The sequence below is a fragment of the Festucalex cinctus genome, chromosome 5 (genome assembly GCF_051991245.1).
Source record: "Festucalex cinctus isolate MCC-2025b chromosome 5, RoL_Fcin_1.0, whole genome shotgun sequence".
Lineage (NCBI taxonomy): Eukaryota > Metazoa > Chordata > Actinopteri > Syngnathiformes > Syngnathidae > Festucalex > Festucalex cinctus.
In genome coordinates, this window is record NC_135415.1 from 8,665,001 (window position 1) to 8,684,751 (window position 19,751).

Genomic DNA, 19,751 nt, shown 5'->3' on the forward strand with positions numbered 1-19,751 from the left:
CAATATCTACATACGACCGTTGGAATATTACGACAATTACGATTATGACACACGCTAGCCCCAACAGGCGCTCCATTATGTGATGTGAAGTGAATTCTAGTAAGAAAAACATGTTGTCTTTGTGGTTCAGCTGATGAGGAGAGCGTGACGGTGGTCAGCGGAGAAGATATTATGGAGACGCCGGGCGAGGTAAGAAAAAGTACCGGTTGCACTCTGAGCTATTTTCATCACTTTACAGTTGATGTGTGACTGCAGACATGACTACACACAGACGCATTCTCGTTTCCCTTTTTGGACAAATTTCATAACGAGTGCCAATTTGACGCGCTTGTGTCGTTTCTGCGCCGCTTGTGAAATGAGTAACAAGGAGCGCGTGATACTTCTTTGAAGGCACAATTCAGTTCTCCGTACAGGAACTGAATTTATAGTTCTGGTAACTGAGAGTGAATTGCAATGTGAGAAACGCAGATTAGTTTTGCGCATTTTCCCAGGCCGGTGGTTTTTACGCTGACCTTTGACCTGCCTGTTGAGGCGAGCTGTGGCGATGTCACCCACGCGGAGTTTCCCAAAAGTTTGAAATCAACAGCTGCAGTTGGTACAGGAGATCCGGTGTAGTTTCCAACACCAATTTGGAACAGCTAAAAACAAAAATAGTGTTATAATAGATTTGAATATTTCATTATACTTACTTTTTGTTTCATTTTGACTTCTGTTTTTTTAAATTCTGTAATGTTAATTAGCTTTTAGAGCATGGTTTGTTAGTTAATTATATATTTGTACAATGCTTTGTCTTTGTTTTGTTTTTATTAGTTTTAGTATTAGCTTTAGTTTTATTTAAACATAAGGATTTGTCAGGTGCAAGTTAATAGAAGGTCACTAAGTCATGTGTAATAAGTTACACTATAATACTCAAATAATTGTTTGACCCTCCTTCTTCTGTACAGATATACAATACTGAAATAAATAAATTCATGAACCCCGAAAGCTCATGTAGGAAATTTTACAGAGATGAAAATTGAGGAGTTTTCTGCTGTTATTATCGTTAGTTTTATAAACTTAAAAAGTAGTTTCTGTTATAGTTTTCATTTTTTAAAGCATTTATTTCAACCCAAACATTTTCTTTACAATAATATTGTATGATAATAATAATAATAATAATAATAATAATAATAATAATAATAATAATAATAGTCTAAACACAGTCTCCTGATTAATATTTTGCATGTGTGGAATATGAGTTAACCAGCAAAATCCACCCATTTTTATCTATCTCAGGGGGCAGCCATTTTGTCATTTTGTTGTTGACTGAAAATGAAAGTACCAACCAATCAGAACAGGAAACAGGTGAACCGTCATTGGTTATTTGATGTTGCATTCGAGGAAGGTTGGAAGTCAGACGTATCCCCACTTGGAATCTCCCAGTTCCGACCTCAAAGCGTTCGAAAAGAATGTAAACCACAAAGATGGCTGATTCCTATAAATTATTTGTTGTTCTGGTTAGCACATCAGTCAAAACCAGTCGGTGAAGTTGAGGTCCATTTTTTTCCGACTCACAACTCAGATTTCCGAGTTCAAAAGGGCGTTCCCGCGCATACTTCCTGGTATGAAGTCAGAAAAGTCTGATTTCCTACCTCCCTTGAATGCAGCATGAGCCCAGCGCTCCTGTTATGTCCTTTTCAGTTGACAGCAAGTGGCAAAATGGCCGCCCCCACAGATGGATAAAAACGCATAGATTTTGCTACTTATCTCATATTCCACAAACACAATATTAATCACAATGCCATATTTAGACTAGTGTAGACATAAAACATATTGTAAATTTTGTGCTTGACCTCTCCTTTTAATGAAAATGATTTCTCAATTTTAGTTTTAGTAACTGTATTTTATTAGTTTTATAATAGACAGTGAGAGCAAGACATTGCTTTACATTTCGCGTCCTTTCTTCTTTATATTACAGCACATTTAGACCTGCTCAAACTTACGGTAGTAATGACATCCAATTCAAGAACCAAACACTGCTCCCAATAGCTGAAAAGCTGATATACACAGACATTTACATTAAATATATGGAAAAATAAAATTAATAATTTTACCTTTTTCCACACGCTTGGATAACACACTCACAATACATAGTACTAAAGTAGAAGAAAAAAATCAGAATACAAATGAAAAAAAGGACAAGAGAGACAGGCTCATCATCAGCCAATCCTCACTTCAGCCATATTTTTATTTTTTCCCTTGTCTTTGACGTTATGATCATTCATTCAAAATCTGATTTAAAAAAAAAAATCATGAGAAGTGTGTTTAAAGATCTAAAAGTACATGAAGTGATAGAATTATTGATAAAATATTGATGTTGAAGCAGCACTGACTGTGCAAGGTACAGCAATAGAAAGGACTAATGAAATAAAGTTTTTAAGGTATTATTATTGATGAACACTTACCATGGAAATCACATATCGAATATGTCAAATCTAAGTTATCACAAACTAAAGCAGTTGTACACACGGCTAAAGAATTATTGTTATATAATTCATTGACTGTTCCATACCTGACCTATTGCATTGAAGCGTGGGGGTGTGGTGCAGCCAAAACCTACACTGATTCCATCTTTTTTTTTTCTTTTTTACAGAAACGTTCAATTCGTGTCGTTTGTGGTTGTGGATACAGACACCACACCAGTCCATTATTACAACTAAAATCTTTAAAATTGAATGAATTGATGGAGTTTAACCATCTCAAAATAATGTTTAAAGCCCATCATGACATTTTACCAGTTAATATTCAAATTACATATTAAAAAAAAAAAAAAATGGGAGAAATTGAGTCAAAAAAAAAAAAAAAGGGAGAAATTGAGTCAAAATTAAGAGGGACAGATATTTTCTCGCGGCACGGTAGTCGAGTGGTTAGCACGTCCTCTTCCCAGTTCTGAGGTCTCCGGTTCGAGTCCAGGCTCGGACCTTCCTGGGTGGAGTTTGCATGTTCTCCCCGTGCCCGCGTGGGTCTTCTCCGGGTACTCCGGTCTCCTCCCACATTCCAAAGACATGCATGGCAGGTTGATTGGGCGCTCCGAATTGTCCCTAGGTATGCTTGTGAGTGTGAATGGTTGTTCGTCTCTGTGTGCCTTGCGATTGGTTGGCAACCAGTCCAGGGTGTCCCCTGCCTACTGCCCAGAGCCAGCTGAGATAGGCGCCAGCACCCCCCGCGACCCTTGTGAGGAATAAGCGGTCAAGAAAATGGATGGATGGATGGATGGTTGGATGGATATTTTCTCCAAAACAAAATACAGAACAAAACAAAAAGAACGATGTATTTCAACTCAAGGTGTCAACTTGTGGAACAATCTGGATTGTAAAACAAAATCATCTTAGTTCGTCTGTATTTTTAAAAACTGAAGAGAAGAGAAGAGAAATTGTCTTTAGTCCTAAAAATTGTACAAATAATTTATTTGTGCTTTTGCATATTTAGAAAAATGCTACAGCATATAAAACTATTTATTTGTAATATGGCAGTAGGGTTATTATAGTTTTGGAATTTTTCATTTTAGTTAGTTTTTTTAAATTAGTTTTCAGGGTGGTTCTGTTAGTTTTTATTAGTTTAGTTGTTTAAATGCTTAGTTTTAGTTTAGTTTGTTAGTTTCAGTATTAGTATTAGTATTATTTTTTTAATGTGTATTATTTGTGCACAATATTAAAAAAAAACACCATGGGAGCAACATCATCTGAAGGTGCTTTTTTATTGGCTGCTGCTAGATGACATCACTTCTGTGTGTCATTATTCCGGTTTATATCCAAATAAATCTACTGAAAATCACATTTAAAATCATCCCCAAAGGCTCATGTATTAAATTAATTACCAAAGACTAAAATGAAGGACGTTTGCTATAATTTTAGTTAGTTTTGTAAACATAAAATGTAGTTTCAGTTAAAAAAAAAATTTTTAAAGCATTTTTGTTTTTATTTTATTTTGGTAACAATATTGTTTTTGAATTTTAGTTTTTTCATTAGTTTTAGTTAACTAAAATAACCTTAATGGCACCTTTTTTTCGATACCCTCCCTTCTTACTTTGACCATCTCCAAACATTTTAGTTTTGTTTATTTTATTTGAACTGAGTCAAATGCCATTTTTAGCATATGTCGCGGGCCACTGAAAAATGGACGGCGGGCCGCAAATGGCCCCCGGGCCGTAGTTTAGACACCACTGCTTTAGGGGGACCAAGGCGTTACGCATCTGTAGAGTGCAACGCGGCCGGCCACATTTCCGCTGTATTTAAATGGAACCAACACAATGAAAGGACACATATTGAGAACTAACAATCAGATAAAACTTATTTTTTTATATATATTGAATATAATGAGAAGTGCAGTTCAAGGGATACTTTCCAAACCCATTGCCGTGCAAATTGACAACAACAGTGGGGCCAGTCACAACTTTTGACAATAAAACCAAAAATACTCTGTATATGGTTATGAAATGGACTGACCTGCTTGATTGAATACATTGAGAGCAGCATCATTTAGGAAACAGTATAACGGAAAGCAGAAGTCCCCGGATGCAAATGTGTAACAGTTTTGCTGCGGCCCTTTCGGAGGTTTAGAAGTACACAGAACTCTCATTTTGGATCACAAAGGATTGCATGGGCCGCGTGTGAAGAAGTAGACCACCGAGGGGTTCAAAGAGTGGAAGGGCAAAGCTGGAAAGAGCAGTGCCGGGCAGATGGAGGCTGACTCAGTCGGGGCTCGCCTGGAGGCCCGCACCTTCACTATTACTCACTGCGCAGGCCGACTTCTCGGAACCAGGAACCACAGAGAGGAACTTGATTCAACATGAAACTACCTTGAGCTGTTTGTTGTATAGCGGCTGCCCTAAAATTATTTTTGAAAAAAAAAAAAAAAAAAATCTTGATGTGTTGAGTCAAATGGAAATATCAATAGCGTCCATTGTGGTTTTGCATACTTCCAATCTATCGAAAGTGATGGTCTGATCGGCAATGTGAAGTTTCGTGTTTGAATATTAACACTGACTCACCGTCATCCTTTTCACTGTAGCAACAGTTTACACCAGCCAGTATTTGCCTGGTAACAATAGTTCACACTCAATGTCATGTGCACATGAAATACTTTTAATAGCAGCTTCTCTTCAAGTGCTGCTAAACTTCTCCAATAAGACACTTTTGTGCAGACTCTCATTGTTTCATTTCCACTTCCTTGCAAACCACAAATAGTGACATTGTCCATTCCTTTCACCGAGTTTGTGGGCAGTCTGAAATGTGGCAAACATGCAGAAACAGATTATGTGATGTTTCAAATATTTTTTTATGCTTTGTGACTTGCATAAAATACGGTAATATACGTCCATATTAATGCATGGTACATCTGAGGTCACCAAATTTGCTCAAGTGAGTTTTCGTTATCTTAAAGGGATACTTTACTTATTTAGCCATTTTTGGCAGTCAAACATTAATATTTTGCCTATAATAAATTTGATATTTTCATTATTTTTCACATACAAATAGTACCTTTAAAAACACATTCGCAATCGCAATCTCCAATTACTAGTTTTTAGAACAGCCCTGCCTCTATTACATCATCATTATTAGGGATGTTCAATACCACTGTTTTTCAGACTGATACCAGTAGGAGTACTCAACTCTTGAGTAGCTAACGTAGTAAGTACCAATATTACTAGTACTTTTGATATATAAAACTTGCCCCAAAAAAATAATGGCAGGTAATTTTAAATAAAGACTTACATATATATCCCAATATAGCATTTCCCTTAACCTTAATGGCATTTTTCTATTTTTCTAATTTCTAGTTGCTGATCATAACATGGCCACAAAATAAGTACCAATACAAAACAATACAACAACAATATAATACCGATACGTGGTTTCAGTACTCACCCATCCCTAAACATTGTATCTCGTCAATAATATTATAGTTCCCATTTGTACAAATATTGCAGTAGCATTAGATAATATTTACTATTTACATTCGACCAACATTAACTTCTCTCTCTTTCTCTCTCTCTTTTTTTTTTATTTTTATTTGCAACATGTAACTTCTTAATCTTCTGGTTTCTAGTATACCGGTACATGTGTGAATATGCTGTTGTCGTAATTTAATTTTCCACATGGGTTAAATAAATTGGATGGATGGATGGATGGATGGATGGATGGATGGATGGATGGATGGATGGATGGATGGATGGATGGATGGATGGATGGATGGATGGATGGATGGATGGATCGATGGAACGATGGATGGATGGACTGACAGATGGACAAATATCCTAATGTAGTGTTTTTTTCCATCTCAGACGTCTCCTCCCTTCACCGACGTCCATGACAAATGTAAGGAGGGATTGCAACCCGGCCTGCTGCGCACGGAGGAGAAGTCATTTGTATCAAGTCTGCACTCCTTCATGAAGGAAAGAGGCACACCCATTGAAAGGATCCCACATTTGGGCTTCAAACAGAGTGAGTTTGTGACTGCTCGACACTACAGGACTAGTTATATTTGAGTTCTTACATGTTTGTTTTTACTCCCTAGTTGACCTTTGGATGATCTATAAGGCAGTTGAGAAAATGGGTGGATACAATTCAGTAAGTCAATCTACTGCATGGAAGTATTCATTCATTCATTTGCTGCTGGCTTACAAAACTGGGTGCAATGAGCTAGCTTGAAAAATGTGTCATGCAGACTCCAGCACAAAGAAGACAGCTGCTCATTTGCCCATCATTCAAACAACAGATTTTCATTTGATTATACAAACATTTATTGTAAGCTGACTTTACTACGGCACATCATAACTTATGTATAAATTCTGGTTTCCTCATTGTTGTAGGAATGAAACTCCATTGTTCACCGAGAACAAATGCACTTTTTAATTCAGTTTGGCTTCAGGATGTAATTGCTACACTTATTAACATGATATTTAGAGGGGTTTACATACAGAACACATAAACGTGGTTAAATAAATTTGCAAAACAATTTGAACATTTTGGCTCCTTCTAGTGGGCATCATAAATTTAACACCCCATGGTTGATTTATTAAGGCATGATTAAAAGAATGGCCATTTTGTCAATTCAATCTTCTCTTCTATTTGGAAATAGTCTTAAGGGAAAGTCAAACCCCAAATTTTCTTTTGAATAATATGTTCTATGCGCCCCCACTAGTCTAAACACGGCATTTTGATATAATACCACATTTGTGGAATATGAGTTAAGCAGCAAAATCTTAACCTGGCAATAGCCAGATTGACCCAAGAGTTTGTGAACACAAACTCGGATTCAGCTTGCATAGCAACACAAACACAAACGTGGATTCAGCTTGCATAGCAAGGTTAGCAAAATCCATCCATTTTCATTCATCTCAGGGGCGGGCATTTTCCACTTGCTCACTTGCTCTTGTCTGAAAATGACATCACAGTTGCTCATGTCTCAGGTAACAACCAATCAGGGTTCCTGAAACTGAGCTGCGTTGCGCTCATTTTCTGTCGAAAGCAAGTGGTAAAATGGCCGCTCCTGAGATGACTATTTCCATCCCATTGCTACAAATGGTCAGGGCTTGTGTACTCAGTCAAAACAGCAATCGCGTTGAGTTTGTGTTTTTACTTTAAAGGTCCCCTGAAATGAAATGTTCACTTTTTGGGGGTTTTGATCATAAATATGCCTTACCATAGCCTGACTAAGTCCCCAAAGCTGTGAGATAAACGACCCATGTTTCCCTTTCCTATGGGCGTTTGTATCAAATTAGCTCAAACAGCACGTTCAAATGGGCTGTTTCAGCAGGTCGGTTTTACACGTCACTAACCCCACCTTTTTCGGTTTTACACGTCAATAGCTCAGCGCGAACGCCACACAATTTTCAACCCCTCCCCCCACCGGAGATTTCCAACCCACGAACAAACAGCAGCAGCAGCAGGAGGACAGCATGGCAGCAAAACAACCCCATAAGAACTGCTCTGAACCAGAATGTACAGAAGATAACAAAAACATTTTTCTTCTGCCACAGAAAGGCTTGTGGTTGGACTTTATTTATGCATTAAATATGCCAAAGCAACTCCCAAAACGTGTCCCGCGAGTGGGGTGGCCAATTTCGCGGCCCTGTATCTCCGGCCCGGAGGGTTACTGAGGGTCGACCGTTGGAAAGCCGAGGTCGAGCCGGTTCTGGGGATGTGCTCGTTTTCCCCGTAGGACCTATAGTTCGACCGATAGGGGGGTGTAAAGACTCCGTTTCTAAACAGAAGCACATGGAAAAGATGACTTGGCCACGCCCATCTCATTATGTTGTCAAAAACACACGGAAGTCTGGCGAGTCTTGGCCACGCCCACCAAAATCCGCTTGTTTGATGCTTAGGGTAACAGTAGACCTTCCTAGTGGAGACTGCAACTCTACAACAAGGTATAATTTCGTGAAAATTTATTTTGATACAGTATTAGGGCGTCCAGAGGATGGTTGGTGTCATTGCTGCAAAGCTCATTTCAGGAGATCTTTAACACTAACCAACAAAACAAAGTGTAGGCCTATACTTAATGCACAGATAAATGTAATGCAAAGTGATCTCGTCAACAGGTGACAGCGCGCCGCCTGTGGAAGAAAGTGTACGACGAACTGGGCGGGAGTCCCGGTAGCACCAGTGCTGCAACCTGCACTCGCCGACACTATGAGAGGTAGAGCCATTCATCTCTTCTCAGCTGATTTCATGTATCAATCGATGGCTAACCATACAGTTTGGCTAATGACACAGGTTGGTGTTGCCCTATGAAAGACATCTAAAAGGAGAAGATGATAAGCCTCTACCTCTTAGCAAACCAAGAAAGCCATATAAAAGGAATTCGGGAGGGAAAATAAAAGCAGAGTGGAAGGGGAAAAGCAAGGCAGACAGAGAAAAAGATTCTGAGGTATCACATCATGCTGAGAGTTTCCTGTGCATTGATTCTTCAGACTCTCAAATGCTTTATTTTGCAGGGGCTGCTTTCAGATGCTGCGAGCGAAGCAGCGGTGCATCCTGGTCCAGCTCTCTGGTCGGCTAATACTGACAGGCACCAGCCACAAGTGCCCCTAACCCCTGACCTTTACGTGTATTCCCACCTGCTGCACGACCCCGCAGCAACACCCTGGCCGGCGAACATCCCCTCAGCTGTCGGAGAGGTCATCTCTCCTCTGGAGAAAAAGAAGCGCGTCGCACAGGCTAGCCTTCGAGCGAATCTGCAGGAGGAGGAGAGGGAGAGGCCTTCTGTTATCCAGAGCTCCAAATCTCCCACCTTTGGCAGCCACAAGTGCGACTCGTCTGACGGCTCGCCTCGCCCTCGCTCTACCTCCTCCTTCTCCTCCAGGAGCCCATCGCTGTGCTCCATCTCATCAGAGGACGAACATAACTCTGCGTTGCGCTCAGATTTGCCCCGCGAACGTTGCATCCAAACTGAGGACAAACCGATAAGAGAAATGCCAAAAGATCCAGCAGAGGCGAGGAAAGAAAGCGATCACATTAGAGAGCCAAAAGTTGCCGCCAAAGACCTCGCATATTCCTCAACCAAATTGAACTCTGACTGTGTTCCAACATCTTCCTCTGGTTTCATTCAAATGTTGACAAAATCTACACAGCTACCGCGGCCCGCTCCTATCCGGCCAAGCCACGGGATCCAACATGGCGCTTTGACGCATCACAGCAAATCTTTAAAAAACATCCCTCCACTGCCACCACCCCGGGAAACGTTCAGGGCAACGCCAACAAAGTTTGTTCCCAGCCAACAGAGGCGATCTCACGCCGCTTGCGTTGCGCCATCGTACGACATGAGAGACTCTCGTGTCCGCACCACGCTGCAGCAACCGGCCTTCCTCCCCAGAATGAGAATAGCTCCGTCTCAGCTCACGTACCGCCATGTTCCTGTCAGCGCGCCTCACTCTGCTCTCATCTACCCGTATCCGTACGCCATCCCTTGGTGGGGTCCCCAACCTTCGTACACGATCCCCAGGTTTTATACTCAACACAAACTATGATTCTTTGAATTTAACCTCCAAGTGTCAGTGATTTCTATTTATGCAAAATAGATTTGTGACCATTAGTATCTCATAACCAAGTGACATTCTGTGATTAGAGAAGTGAAACTTTGCCATGAGAACATTATTCACCTACGACATATAATAGACAGAAGATACAATTAACCGTTGATATCACCTGGTTGTTGCCATTGATACAACAGATTTATATCTTTTTGTTGGACTACTGTAGGGCCATAAGGCCTAGATACACCAATCTGGCGTTGGCCAAATGTGATTGACGCATACCCCCTGTGGCGTTGGCACATAGAAAAATGGTAGAAAACACCTAGAAAAATACACACCGCACCGACTATTACGTACCTTCAGCGCATGTGCGAGAAGTAATTCCCCTCCATACCATTGGTGGCGGTAGTCATTATTCCTAAAGACAACCGGAAACCTTTTTACGGGGGCGGGATATAAAAACGTAAACAAGGTATACCGGTTAATTTTTCTCTCATAATGTCCTCCCACATGAATGAAACCTTCCGGCTTTTTGCAAAGTATCGTATATAAAAGTAAATCCTACCTGTTGTATCCAGTCGCGTCCCCATATCATGCCATAATTTTACTTTCATACCTTTGTTGGCAAACCTTTTAACGGTAATATACAATGCCGGTCTCTCTTGAACCAAAGCGACGAAGTCATCTTCCCGATCTTCTGTCCAGACATTGTATGTTCAAATGCGGAGGGTACAGCAGGGTGACGATGTGTGCTGATTTGCTAGCTAACAGCTAATCATAGTGATCAAATTCCCCAACGCCGTTTCAACATGTCGAATTTGCTGGAAACGTCCCCAAACGTATTCCAACACGATCCGACTTTATGACAGTAATTTATACACTGAACAGAAGGCGCATGTCGTCGGCCCAACGCTGTCCGACTCCTGACGTCGGATTGGTGTATCTAGGCCTTCAGACTTCTTAAGAAGTGCATTTGTGAGTAAACTGGAATGAACTCATCAGTGCAATGCTACTAAATGAAGTTTGCCAATGTATCACAATTTTCAACCCCAAATAAATTTTCGACAGCGCTTGTGCTCATTCGTGAATTGATCATTAATCTGAGTTGACGTTGGATGAGAGGTGCAATACGCCCTGGACTGGTCGCCAGCCAATCACAGGGCAGACAAACAAACATTTACGCTCACGACGTATTCACATATTCTAGAGTAGGGCTGCCAGGATTCATCGACTGATCATGACTACGTCGACAATCAAAAATCCTCGACAATTAATTTTAAATTGTTATTGTTTGTTTTATTTATTTTTTTTTTGATGCAGTTTTCTCTCAAAACTGCCTCGTCTCCCACTGCCTACCTGTGACACATGCAGTAGACTCTTGCCTAAATGTAGTTCTGCCACTGATGTTTATTGATTATGTTTCAGTTTGGTATTTACATTCAAAATTAATCAATGGATTGGCCCTTCTCAATTGTGGGCCAGTCTCTTGTGGTAAAATGTAGGAAAATAATAATTAAAAAGAACTGCACCGGCCTCAAAACCGGTTGGCCCACCGGAGATCTACCCTACAGTATATGCCAGATGGTCAGTCCAGCTCTGTCCGTAATGTAAATAGAAGCGCTATGGCTAATGCAGTGTCATGGCTAAACACTGTAACCAGTGTTAGCAACAAAAGTTAGGGAGCATTTCACCAAATATAATGAATACAACGCAAACCTGTGGCTGGTACCTTATTCCATTTCTGACATAAAGACAGTAGAAGCTAGCATAGAACACACAAGTAAGGGTGTGTGTTTGATGTAACTTGCAGCAACAACAACGTCATGGTTGGGTACGGTAATTTATTGAAGCGTCTGTGGATTACAGAGGCATTAGTCAGTGGATTCATGTTTATTAGCAACCAAAACACAGCTCCTGTATGGCCTTAGACACTGACAAAAGAACTCAGAAAGTGATGATCACAGGGTTAAATTATGTATTTATTGTATGCAGTAATGTTAAAACACACAGTTAAGTAGCGTCCCCATCCTGCTAATTTTGACCTCAGCTAAAATCAGATGACATTAAAGATATTTCATTAGAATATTACATCCATCCATCCATTTTCTTGACCGCTTATTCCTCACAAGGGTCGCGGGGGCTGCTGGCGCCTATCTCAGCTGGCTCTGGGCAGTAGGCAGGGGACACCCTGGACTGGTTGCCAACCAATCGCAGGGCACACAGAGACGAACAACCATCCACACTCACACGCACACCTAGGGACAATTCGGAGCGCCCAATTAACCTGCCATGCATGTCTTTGGAATGTGGGAGGAGACCGGAGTACCCGGAGAAGACCCACGCCGGCACGGGGAGAACATGCAAACTCCACCCAGGAGGGTCCGAGCCTGGACTCGAACCGGAGACCTCAGAACTGGGAAGCGGACGTGCTAACCACTCGACTACCGTGCCGCCCCAATATTACATTCCATCTGGATAAAATGTAAAAGCATGAGACCTTGCGACTGTTCAAGTAAGGAATCTTAAAATTTTGGACTATTTGGCGTGATGTTGCCCTTCAGATAAGAAACCGTACTCTTAATTTCCTGAATCTATGTCACAGTTTCACCCATGTCTTTTCAAAGCAGATAACATCATCGATTGGAACCACAGAGGGGAAATTCACATTTATATCAAAGTCTTTTTCAGTCACAAAGTAACTGTTTGACCTTCTTTCCACATGCCACATAGCTTCCGATGGTAATGGGATTTTACTGACAAAGGATGGAAAAACCCCCAAAACAAAACAGTTTTATTTTAATTCTCATTTCCTTTGATTGACACTTATCTGTGTCTCACCTGCGTGCTCACAGGACTCTGCATCTTCTCTCATGTTCAAACCATTACTATTTTTCCATGCAGCATGAGACAATAAGAATATTCCTGTAGTAATGCAGTATTGTTTTCGCATTAAGAATATTTAAGCTCTGCTCAGCTGTATTTAGTTTTTGTCAACTGAACAGTGTGTGAAACTTTTCTCCTGCAATGTTTCAGGTTTCAAACTCTTCTATATCTGTATTCTTCTGGGGGGAAATAAATAATCACCTTTAAAAAAAACAACAACAAAAAACAGAGGGGGGGGGGGAAACACACCGCAAATCCACCAGGCTTATGAGTAAAGCAACATGATAGCTAGAATCACAATATTGCAACTAAAACCTTAATATCCATTATGTATGGGAAAGCTAAACATTTATGTATATGGCAATTTGGGATCTACAATTCAATTTGACCGTTGTGCAAAAAATACAGTACTCATATTTATACGTGTGATAAATATTTGAAACAATATGCCACGTCATTTTTAGCTGTAAGCCTACTTTTTTTTTTTTTTTTTTTTTTAAACTTTGTTTTAACCCTATAAGATTAATTATATCGTAACAAGGGCAAACAACATCTGCATACAAGCGCTAGTGTTTCAGTTGCTGTTATAAAATAAATCCATCCATCCATTTTCTTGACCGCTTATTCCTCACACCAAAATATATTACATTACTACAGCGTAATCAATCGCCAGTAGTTATGCCTTGCAGTCTAAAAACCGGGTTTAAAGTACTCGTTTACGATCTCGCGAGAACATCCACAGTGGCGCGAAATAAACAAGTGATTTTTACTTCCTAGTACGGTTAGCTAGCAAATCAAGTAACCCAACTTTATCCGAAATACGCTCTTTATCGTTCGAACTTGCAATTAAACCCGATAACACACAGTTTACGTGTAGGTCAACTTTATTTTTCGGCACCTTTGCTAAGGATAAAGGGAAAATAATGTCGGACTTGCTGTCTGACAACGACATCAGCCAAGAAGAAAGTCAGGAGGATGGCATGACCCCGGCCGATTTAATCGCCAAACTGGAGGAGGTGAGTTGTAATTTGTCGATATAATAAACAATACTGGCCCCGTTGTAATGTTTCTGTCTATCACAGGCTTGGCTAAATGAAAAATTCTCACCGGAGTTGCTGGCCAACCAGTCAGAGGTGGTCGAGTGTGTCATGGAACAGCTCACACACATGGTACATCTACACCCCTTTTTAAAAACATAAATGGTCAAAGAGAAACTTAAATCGTCGAGTTGCTAGCCTCAGCGGTGTAACCATGGTAACTAGTGTACACTGCCGACTCACACGAAAGCTACCTGCAGCATCACCGTTTCTTTCGTTTTGCTTGCAACTTCACGCACATATTATCAAACTGACTTTGTGGACCATGACATGTTCAACTTTTAGTTATAGACTGCAGGCATAAACAAACAGGCTACACGAGATGAGCAAATAATATACAGATAGATTTCAGAGGAGCTTAAAAATATGTAACAAGTGAATGTAAAATGTTTGCCATGTAAATAATGAGACCAAAAGGCCAACAGCAACATTGTAAGAGCTGCAATATCTTTTATATCCATGATGTTTTGTGTATTCCAACTTGTCAACGCTTCCTTTCACCAGGAAGCAAACTTGCAGAGGGTTAAGAAAGGCGACCCCAAGGCCAGCATCCATCGCATGGAGATTGACCGCATCCGCTTTGTGCTGTGCAGCTACCTGCGATCTCGGCTGCAGAAGGTCAAACAGTTCATCAAATCTGAGCGCACATCAATGTCGCCACATACTCTTTGACAGCATTGTGTTTGCTTGTGTTTAGATTGAAAAGTTCTTTCCGCATGTCCTTGAGAGGGAGAAGTCTCGCAGCAAAGGAGAACCGGCGCTGCTTTCACCGGAGGAGTTCGCCTTTGCTAAAGAGTGAGCAGGGCATACAGTACAGTCAAACCTCTAAAGTACTGGTACATCTATCCATTTTCTATACGGTTTTAGGCTGGAGCATAAAAAAACAAAAATTCCACGAAGTTCCTCACTTAAGAGTCAGCATGCCTGCTGGACTAGTGGTTAGCACAGTTCCTTTCTGGAGTTTTACATGTTTAGTGGGAAGCTAGAATACATGCAGATACTCTCCAACTTCCTGATATCGCTCCAGAAACATGCAAGTTAGTTTATTGAAAAATGAAAACCATATATTGTCCGTAGTTGACAGGGTTCTGGTGGATCCTTTAAAAGTAGTTTCAAATCTCACATTAAATGAACATTCTTAATAAAAAATAACAATGTATCAATTAATTCTCATGATAACAGGACACAATCATGATAGCAACCAACAAAACAGCGATTGTGTTTTAGTTGGGACTCAGATGCACATCTTTAGCTACTGTAGCAATTTTAGACAACTTGGGACTTTGGAAAAGTGAAATATTTGGAAGCCTGCCTTAAATTTGATTTAAAATGGAATTAAAAGTCTTGAATCTAACTTGCTTTAAGCTTTTGGAACCCTAATTGAGTGCCGGTGTGGGTAGCAGATGTGATCGGGCTGCCAGATCATATTGGTGGCCTTCGCGCCTGCCGATGACATCAACAAACTTAAACGAAATGCAGAATCAGATGTGTTCACTTTGGTTTGGTTTCATTTTTAGCTGATCACAAATTACAATACATCACAAAAACAGTCTTAATGAAAATAGGAACACATTTGCAATCTAAACTGACAATATTTTTCACATCTCAGTAAATTAATTTGAGGTTTTAAATAATGTTTACTTTATGTATTCATGTGCTATTTTATCTCCATTCTTTTATATTTATTTGTATTTTATCTCATTATTTATTTAATCTACTTTATTATTTACGTATCATGCCTTTATATTCTTAGGTTTATTTATGTTTTTACAATTTCAGTCTATACATTTTGTTCATTAAGTTACATCTTTAATAATTTCTTTCCAATGTTTTGACGTCGGCGGGATAATTTCCAGCCTATCCTGTAGCATGGCGTCATCCATAGGTGACCCGACACAATCTGGCAGCCCAATCACATCTGGTACCGACACGGGTACTGTGACTCCCAAAATGTGGTACAAATGTCACTAGTGGTACGTGGGCTCCCTCTTGTGGTAGGCGAAAGAATCACTGACATTGCAGAATGTAACATTACCTGTATAGTTCAGTTAATTCCCCTATGAAGTGCAATACATTTACTGATTTGGAAATGTTTGTCTTCAACCATTTATTTTGGTGCTATTTTCAGTGTAACTTCATGCAATACATTTTATTTGTATCATGTTTATGTTTCATTTTTGATGACTATATTAGGTTACTGTATTTGAAGTTGGGATATGATGATGCTATTTGGAGAGCCAAGTATTTTTATTAGACGCTACTTGATGTGAAAGTTAAAATGTGACTTCAAACCTTCTCTGTGGCATAAAAGCTTTTTTCTATTTATGTCAATTTACATCATTTTAATAGCAGCAATAGTTTTAAAAATAGGACATGCGTGTGTTGTGCAGGTATGCTGCAAACACAGAAAGCCATCTGAAGTCTGTGGCACTGAGCCACATGCCCCCCATCCTCCAGACACTTGACATGCTCAAAGCAGGTACAGTGTTCGAAACTTGTCTAGTTTCATCCTTTGAATGCTGATTGCGTTCATGTATTATGATGGCATCTCAGTACCAGCGCCATGCTTGGATTCCTTTGTATTCCTGCGAGTGAAGGAGAGACAAGAGAACATCTTAGTGGAGCCCGAAACTGACGATCAGAGGTACTGAAGTCTTCTGAGGCTCCGTTTTTGTTTACATGAGCAACATCACTGACAAATTCATCTCTCGCCCCAGAGAGTACGTTGTGGATCTTGAAGAGGGCTCTCAGCATCTCATGCGCTATCGAACCATAGCGCCACTTATTTCAAGTGGAGCCGCACAGTTGATTTAAATGTCAAGGTGAGTAAGCCTCAAGTCCACGCTGCCCCTTAAGATCACGCACGCGCTGTCCGATTTTTCTGCCCATCTTACGTAAGCTTTGTATTGTCATTGCGATTTATTTTTAGCTCTAAGATTTTTTTTGTCTGGATAGTTTCTTGGCAACCTCTGGGTTCGAATCTTTAGCTTCTGGTTGGCAATTTTACATGTTTTCTCTGGGTACGCTGATTCACTCTCACATTACAAAAAACATGCATGATATATTTATTGAAGACTCAAAATTGTCCCTAAGTGTGAATGTGAACTTCACCCAACAATGTAATGCATCTAATACAGAATGTACTTTGTGTTGCAGGTTCTTGTTTCTGGTCTTTCCGCTTCGGCCTCCAACAGGTCGTAAAACAAGTAGTCGACAGTTTAACAGATCTGGACGCAACTCAAACCTTGTGCACCATGCGTGACTCGTGAGCGGTGTTCCAATTGTGGCCCATAGCTGCAAATGCAGGCACAGCTGATCCTCTTCACATTGATTCCTATTACTACGTCCTAATGATGAAGAGGACTGGACAATTTCTGTGCTACATTAAAAACCTGGCAATTCCTTTTCAAAATATGTGCCTCAGGTGACGGATGTGGCCCAAAATATGTTATGTATTGCCTTCTCAGAATTATTTGTTTAGTTCCTTTTTGTGTAAATTATTCTTCTATTCCACACGCCACAATGAGACTCCAAGAAGAGGTTTCGTTTGATTGTGTGTCTTTCCATTTCTGCCCTTCAAATTTTATGTTACCGTGTCTTCTCTGGGACATAATTGTTCTAATAGTGCCGTTATGTAATTTTCAGCGGGGGCAATCAGTGTTCATTGTGTGCGCTCACTCTAATTGCTAAATAATTAACCCTGATAAGGGATGGAGTACTGATTGAACTGAGCTGAAAGGCATTCTCTTTGTGATGAATCATTGCACTAATCCAGTGTGACCACATTATTAATGATGGTACATTTTGTTTGAAGAATGTTGGAAACTGCATTTTCAAAAGTGACCATTAATACTTGAATGACAGTGACAATTTCATCTCAATCTCTCACCCTTCTCACTATCCCAATTACATTTTAAGATCATTTAACTTCATTTTGCAATTAATTTGAAGGCTCAGGTTGGTCGTGATGGAAATGTTTATTTTTGCCCCGACACCTCAACGCGTCCGGTTTCTAACGCACACTTTCACCCACTGACTGCCGCCAGGGTTGACACGTTAGATGACAGACATGCTGAGAGTGGCTTGTAATCCTTGGCGTTACACATGCCAACATACAACCATCACTTCAGGGCACAAAGCCAGTCAGCAGAGTGTTGCATTTTACAGATGACCCGTGTTGACTCCTTGACCACAACCACAACAGCTCTTTAGAAGCGAGGGTTGGCAGGGAAGCAGTGGAGCATTTCAATATCAGAGTGTTTTGAGTTCCGAACATGCTCAAATGGCTTAATAGTGAGCCATTTGGGCATTTTTCATTGTCCTTGATATCCAGCTTAAGGACTATGTACCAGCTTTATCCTTGTTAGTAGGTCAACTACAGTATATGTTACTACTACTAGTGTGGCAAAACTGCAAAAAGATATCCTCACACTAAAATGCGGAATTCCTCACTTACATGTTAGTGGAATAGAAGAAAACGACTACCTCCAGGGGGCGGAGTACAAAATAGCTGGGTGAGTACTATAAATGGTCAGGCAAGATTCTGTTGTGGGTGAAGAGAGCACAAGGACCTCGCAGGAGCACTGGCCGTCCACCATTTTGTAAGTAAAATGGGACGTTGTAAACTTATGTTTACTAACACGCTCATGTTTTCCTCTTAGTCAAGACTGGTCTGCACCACGCCAGCAGCATGGAGACATCCGGCACAACGTAAGAACTTAATGGAGATAATGTGCATGCACTCTTAAAGGGAAAAACGCAAATGTCCATTTAAAAACAAAAAACAGTCATCATCCTAATTTTGTCTCTTTCAAGTCTCCTACCCATATTTGGCCTTGGCTCAATGGCGCACTCAGCTGGACTAGTGGAGATTGCCGTCAGGCTGTGTTTGAACCAACGTAAACAACTGTGTCCCCATGTTTGGGTGCCCATCTTGAAACCCCTGCGACCTTGCATCCGCTCCGCACTTCCCAAGCCCGCATCAGCTGACATCCTTCGCCATGTCAGTCCAACACAGACGCTCGCGTGTTACCTTGAGGACTTGGATGATTCCGATGATGACCAGGTTTTGCCCCCTGTCAAGAACAAGCATGTGATTTTCGCTGACTGCAAGGGCCAGTCGTTGGCGGACGTGCGAGTCTTTTCGGATGAAGAGGACCACTCCGACTTGGACCCTCTACCGTCCCTCCAGGGTTTGGTTCGGATGACTGAGGCTGGTTACAGCTGCACAGTCAGCACCTGCTGCCCAGGGACCCGGCTCGCGCTCGGCTTCCCGCAGCCCTCTGCTAATTTCCAGGCCTTTCGTGCCAAGCTTGCCGAGAACATGGTCACCCTGGAGAACTGCACTGTGACCGAGCAAGCCCTCAGAGGCACCGCCCGAGTCCAAAACATCAGCTTCCAAAAAGATGTGCGTGTGCGGATCACCTTTGACTCATGGCAGAGCTACAGAGATGTTCCCTGCACGTACCTGCAGCAACGCTTTGGTGGGCCGCAAACCGACATCTTTGAGTTTGACATAGACATACCGAAAGTGCTTGATGCAAAGAGGAAGATAGAATTTTGCTTAAGTTATTCACCGGGAGGGCAGGGTAATACTTTTTGGGACAACAACAATGGACAGAACTATACAATTGAGGTGTGTGTGAGGTCACATCTTTGCCACAATTAGAGAGGTCTGTGAACATATCAGGCTTTTCCCTGACTTTTGTATTGTGTACTAAAAAAAAAAAATAATAAACACACTTTTTCTTATAATT

General features: G+C 40.8%; 3 protein-coding genes across 4 annotated transcripts in view; all 3 read left to right on the plus strand.

Moving 5' to 3' along the window:
- Positions 1-11,095, plus strand: part of arid5a (AT-rich interactive domain 5A) — an 11,888-nt gene extending 793 nt beyond the window's left edge. Inside the window, exons 2-7 of the mRNA XM_077522259.1 lie at positions 131-189; positions 6,323-6,482; positions 6,556-6,608; positions 8,582-8,679; positions 8,757-8,910; positions 8,978-11,095. Of these exons, the coding sequence (XP_077378385.1) occupies positions 172-189; positions 6,323-6,482; positions 6,556-6,608; positions 8,582-8,679; positions 8,757-8,910; positions 8,978-10,009 (1,515 nt within the window). The 5' untranslated portion in view covers positions 131-171 and the 3' untranslated portion in view covers positions 10,010-11,095. The remainder of the gene's footprint in view (positions 1-130; positions 190-6,322; positions 6,483-6,555; positions 6,609-8,581; positions 8,680-8,756; positions 8,911-8,977) is intronic.
- A 2,525-nt stretch (positions 11,096-13,620) lies between these two features.
- gins4 (GINS complex subunit 4 (Sld5 homolog)) lies at positions 13,621-17,927 on the plus strand. The gene is made up of 8 exons (XM_077522232.1): positions 13,621-13,914; positions 13,981-14,067; positions 14,500-14,613; positions 14,693-14,790; positions 16,386-16,474; positions 16,549-16,639; positions 16,713-16,817; positions 17,152-17,927. The coding sequence occupies exons 1-7, from the start codon at positions 13,822-13,824 to the stop codon at positions 16,807-16,809; spliced, it is 669 nt and encodes a 222-aa protein (XP_077378358.1). The 5' UTR covers positions 13,621-13,821; the 3' UTR covers positions 16,810-16,817; positions 17,152-17,927.
- An 11-nt stretch (positions 17,928-17,938) lies between these two features.
- Positions 17,939-19,749, plus strand: ppp1r3c2b (protein phosphatase 1 regulatory subunit 3C2, duplicate b). 2 transcript variants are annotated; one of them, XM_077522230.1, is made up of 3 exons: positions 17,939-18,596; positions 18,657-18,705; positions 18,811-19,749. In XM_077522230.1, exons 2-3 carry the CDS (start codon positions 18,686-18,688, stop codon positions 19,661-19,663), a joined length of 873 nt encoding a protein of 290 aa, XP_077378356.1. In that variant the 5' UTR covers positions 17,939-18,596; positions 18,657-18,685; the 3' UTR covers positions 19,664-19,749. The 2 variants fall into 2 exon arrangements, with proteins under 2 accessions (XP_077378356.1, XP_077378357.1); XM_077522231.1 differs by having other exon boundaries at positions 18,085-18,509.
- Positions 19,750-19,751: the final 2 nt, after the last annotated feature.